General features: G+C 40.6%; 1 protein-coding gene across 1 annotated transcript in view; it reads right to left on the bottom strand.

The window, feature by feature from the left end:
* Nucleotides 1–5,422, bottom strand: part of ZCCHC10 (zinc finger CCHC-type containing 10) — a 70,330-nt gene that overhangs the window by 9,314 nt on the left and 55,594 nt on the right. Inside the window, exon 2 of the mRNA XM_042781373.1 lies at nucleotides 579–594. Coding sequence (XP_042637307.1) covers nucleotides 579–594 — 16 coding nt within the window. The remainder of the gene's footprint in view (nucleotides 1–578; nucleotides 595–5,422) is intronic.

Consider the following 5,422-nt stretch of genomic DNA (forward strand, 5'->3'; position numbering starts at 1 on the left):
GCTAACCAGAAGGCTGGCGGTTCAAACCCACCAGCCACTCCTCGGAAGGAAGATGGGGCAATCTACTTCCGTAGTGATACTGCCTCAGAAACCCAAGGAGAGGTCGCTATGAGTCGGGTCTGACTCGATGGCACATAACAACAACAACTCATAAAAATGTATTAGGACACTAATATGGTTAGAATTAATTATAAGGCAGTAAGTAGCAGTAGATTATCAAGAGTATAGACCTTGGAGTCAGATAGAATTGAGTTTCTTGGATCTTCAAGTTCATTCCAGTAAGGCAGACTAGGTAATTTAGACCAATTCTCTAGCTCAGAACTAGAAAAGAGGATCAAAATATATTTTTTAAAATCCCCTGAGGCATCAGAGAAATAACAAGGGAGTGGCTAAGGCACTTGACTGCTAACTGGAAGGCTGGCGGTTCAAACCCACCAGCCACACAGCACATAACAATAACAACAACAACAAAGACTAATCAAGATAAGATACAGGAAAAGATCAAAATCCAGAGTGGTAAGTCCTGCATTTAAGTCAACTCTTGCCCTGGGGATATTTGCCCACTTAAAGAAGCCAACCATCACTTATTACAAGCTAGGGAGACAAACCTTTTTTGTCTAGAGTTAGGATTCTGAAGGATTGTATCCTAGGAATAAACCAAACTTGCATTTAGCAAAGTCACAGGATGTAAGATCAGCATACAAAAATCAGTAGTTTTTCTCATGCTGAAAACCAAAACATGGACTTCAGCCCAGCTTCTAGTCATCTAGGAAACCTAGAAAAATCTCAATCACTGAAATTAGGTTGCAACACGGGAAGAAAAATACGTGAAAGAATTGAAACGGAAGAAACAAAACTGTCATTCCTCATTGATGACATATTATTAAATACATGGCAAATCCATGTATAAATAAAATATTTTTATCTACAGATAAAATATTTTTAAATCATTAGAATAAACGAGTTTAACAAGACTTTAGATTACAGGTGTTTTGGTTATCTAGCTAACCAGAAGGCTGGTGGTTCAAATCCATCAGCCGCTCCTAAGAAGGAAGATTGGGCAATCTACTTCTGTAATGACAATGCCTCAGAAACTCAAGGAGAGGTCGCTATGAGTCGGATTCGACTTGACAGCAGTGTGCTTGTTTATTTTTTGGATTAGTGCTACTCTAACAGAAAATACCACAAATGGGTGGCTTTAACAGGGATTTATTCTCCTACAGTTTAGGAGGCTAGAAGTCTGAGTACAAAATGCCAGCTACAGGGGCTGGGTGAAAGCCTCTCAACCTTGAGCTTCAGCTCTGCCTCTTGTTCCTGGCACACTGGAGCTAGAGGTGTCTCTTCACTCAGGCAGCTGCTGGCTGCTAAGGCTAACAAGCCCAAGGTCAGCAAGTAAAATGGCACAGTCCAGGATTATCACACAACACAGTGGGGTACTGGTTCAAGTTCAGAAACAATCCCAAGATCAGCAAACAACATGGCAGGCTGCTGAATGAAGACTCGGCTATATGCAGGTCAAAGCAAGCCAAAAAACTCAAGACCATTCCCAAAGCTTCTCCTTACATACTAGAAGCAGACCACATTCCCAAGACAGCTATTCAGATGGTCACTGCAGATTCCACCACAGAGATGACTGCCACTCTCATCATGGGAAATAACTATATCCAGTTGCCCACCTACTCAAAACCAGGCCCAGCCCACCTGTCACATAGCCTTCACTACGACAACACGTCAACAATTTTTTTCTATGTAAAGGCCCAGATGGTAAATATTTTTATGTTGGTTTTGTAGACCAAGAGGCAAAATTGAGGCTGCTCTGCAGGTACTTCTATAACAAGAGAGCACATTAACTATTTGCACCACTGCACTGCATGCAGTGAATTGCTTAATATGGCCCTTCTAGCCATCATCCTCCATTTTCTGATGTATTGCAAATCCTAGTTTCTATGCCTGCTTAGGGTAGGATATATCTTGAGTCCTATCCTGCTGGGGGAGCTCTGGTAGCATAGTGCCTAAGGCACTTGACTGCTAACCAGAAGGCTGGCGGTTCAAACCCACCAGCCACTCCACGGAAGGAAGATGGGGCAATCTACTTCCGTAGTGATACTGCCTCGGAAACCCAAGGAGGGGTCGCTATGAATTGGGTCTGACTCGACGGCACATAACAACTACAACAACAACAAGGGGAAAAGTTAAGATAACTTCTTGCCCACAACCAAGCACCTTAATAGTGAGTCACTGGGCTTGAGTGAGGGCTTGGAACCGTAGTTGTGGGGGATACCAAGCTCAACTGGCACAACACAGTACACAAAAACATTGTTCTATATCCTACTTTGGTGAGTAGCAACTGGGGTCTTAAAAGCTTGAGAGGAGCCATGTAAGACGCAACTATTGGTCCCTCCTCATCCGGAGCAAAGAAGAGTGATGAAAATCAAATATTCATGGAAACAATTTGCCCAAAGGACTAAAGGACTACAGGAACCTCAGCCTACATGACCCTGAGACCAGAAGAACTAGATGATGCATTGCTACCAATAACAACCACTTGGAAAAGGATCAAAATTGGAGACCTTGGATAGAGTGTGAGCAAAAATGTTGAACAAAACTTAAAAACAAAAACAAAAACATATTACTGGTCAGCTACCAAACCAACCAACTAAACACTGCCGTGGAGTTGGTTCCGACTCATAGTGACTCCTCCTTTGGTTTTCCAGATGGTATCACTACAGAATTAGATCATCCAGTCTTCCTTCTGAGGAGTGGCTGGTGGGTTTGAACCACCAGCCTTCCGGTTAGCAGTTAAATGCCTTATGTACTACGCCATCAGAGAGCCCTGAGACTAAGGCCCCAGACATCCTTTGGGCCTGGAATTGAACCCACTCCCATGGTTTAACTCTCAGTCAAACAACAGAAAGGCCTAAGAGCTGGTTAGCAGTTAAAGGCCTCAGGCACTACACCATCAGAGCTCTGAACAATTACACCAGAGAGATGCAGTTCTCAGAACAATCAATCATGGGAGATCAGAAGAGCAGGATTTTTTTTTTTTATTTGTGATTTGGGTGAAAGTCTACATAGCAAACTCACTTTCCATACAGCAGTTCACATACACTTTGTCTCATGACATTGACCACAACTTACCCCAATGCAACAGCTCCTCTCCCACTTCCTCCTGACAGTGAACTCTTCCCTGTGTCCATCCTTCCATGCACTCCTGCCCCCTGAGCTGTCTCCCTGTGCATAAACAGCCCCTCTTTCCCCCATGACTGTTCCCTCCAAGGAGGGTATCCACCTCAGGTAAATGTTCAAGCCATATACCTGTCTTTTGTTTGGCTGGAAGCCACAGGTGTGGGCTCAATTCCAGACCTGAAGGGCAGCTAAGAAGGGCAGCATTTGCACAGGGAGAAAGGTAGGCAGGTGGGAACATATCGGTTAGGATCCCAGAAAGGATAACTATAGGGAGGAGGTGGGAAGAGAGCTGTTACATTGTGAGGATTGTAGTCAGTATTACAAAACAAAATGTGTATGATCTATTGAATATAAACCAAATCTCCTTTGTAAAATTGCACCCAAACCACAATAAAAAGTTAAAAAAGAAAAAGAAAGGACACAGGGAAAAGGTAAACACAGGGAGGAAGTGGGATGAGAGCTGTTACATTGTGGGGATTGTAATCACTGTCATGAAACAAAATACGTATGAACTGTTGAATGCAAAATGAATCCACTCTATAAAATTTCACCCAAATCACAATAAAATTAAAAAAAAAATCAGTTGTGCTTCTATATACCAACAACGAATAATCTGAAAAAGATATTAAGAAAATAATTCCATTTACAATTATATCTAAAAGGATAAAATAATGAGGAATAAATTTAATCAGGGAGGTAAAAGACTAGTTCACTGAAAATACAAAACATTGCTCAAAGAAACTAAAAAGACCTGAGTAAATGGAAAGAACTCTGATGCTCATGGAGTAGAAGACTTAATATGTTGATACTATCCAAAGTGAGTTACAGATTGAATTCAATCCCTATCAAAATTCCAACAGCCTTTTTTGGAAGAAATAGCAAAGTCAGTTCAAATGGAATAGAATGCATGTGGAATGGTACAGGGCCCCAAACAGCTAAAGCAATGCTGTGAACCTACGAGCTGCTCTGTGGGAGAAAGACAACACAGTCTGCTTCCGTAAAGACTTAGAGCCTTGGAAATCCTATGGAGCAGTTCTACTCTATCCTGCTGAGTTGCTATGAGTTGGAATCAACTCAATGGCAGGGATTTTTTTTTTTTTTTTTAAACTGGTATAGGAATAGTCATATAGACCAACCAAATAGAATTGACAATCCAGAAATAAACCCCATACAGCCACAGCCAGTTGATTTTTGACAAGGATACCAAGCCAATTCAATGGGAAAAGAATAGTTTTTTCAATAAATGGTACTGGGCCAATTTGAACTCCACATACCAAAGAATGAAACTGGACTCATAACTCATACCCAATATGAAAATTAATTCAAAATGGATCAATGACCTACATATAAAAACTAAAACCATAAAACTCTCAGAAGAAAATATAGGGCTTCAAGATGTACTTTTTGATAATAGATTGTTAGCTGTAACACCAAAGGCATGAGCAACAGAGGACAAAATAGATAAACTGGACTTCATCAAAATGAAAGTTTTGGTGCATCAAAGGACTTCATAAAAAAAGTGAAGAGGCAATCTAGAGAATGGGAGAAAATATTTGGGAACCATGTATTTGATAAAAATTTAATATACAGTATATGAAAAGAACTATAACTCAACAACAAAAAGACATCAAAAAAATGGGTAAATAACTTGAACATTTTTCCAAAGACATACAAATGGTCAATAAGTGCATGAAAAGATGCTCAATGTCTTCAGTCATTAGGGTAATGCTACTCAAAACCACTATAAGATACTTCACACCCACTAGGATGGTTATTATCAGAAAGACAGAAAATAATCTGTGTTGGCAAGGATGTGGAGAAATTGGAAGCCTCATCCATTACTGGTGGGAATGTAAAATGGTGCAGAAGTCTGAAAAACAGTTTGGCAGTACCTCAAAAAGAATTATCACATGACTCAGGAATTCCACTCATAAGTATATACCCATGAAACACGAAAGCAGGGATTCAAAGAGATATTTGTATACCAATCTTCATGCATCATTATTCACAACAGCCAAAAGATGGAAACAGTTAATCAACAGCTGAATGGATAAGCAAAATGTGGTCAATATATCTATATATTTATATCTATCTATCTATAGGCAGCTCTGATAGCATAGTGCCTAAGGTATCTGACTGCTAACCAGAAGGCTGGTGGTTCAAACCCAGCAGCCACTCCTCGGAAGGAAGACTGGACAATCTACTTCCATAGTGATACCGCCTCAGAAACCCAAGG

The sequence above is a fragment of the Orycteropus afer genome, unplaced genomic scaffold (assembly GCF_000298275.1).
Source record: "Orycteropus afer afer isolate SDZICR_OR568_19922 unplaced genomic scaffold, OryAfe1.0 scaffold00112, whole genome shotgun sequence".
Classification (NCBI taxonomy): Eukaryota; Metazoa; Chordata; class Mammalia; order Tubulidentata; family Orycteropodidae; genus Orycteropus; species Orycteropus afer.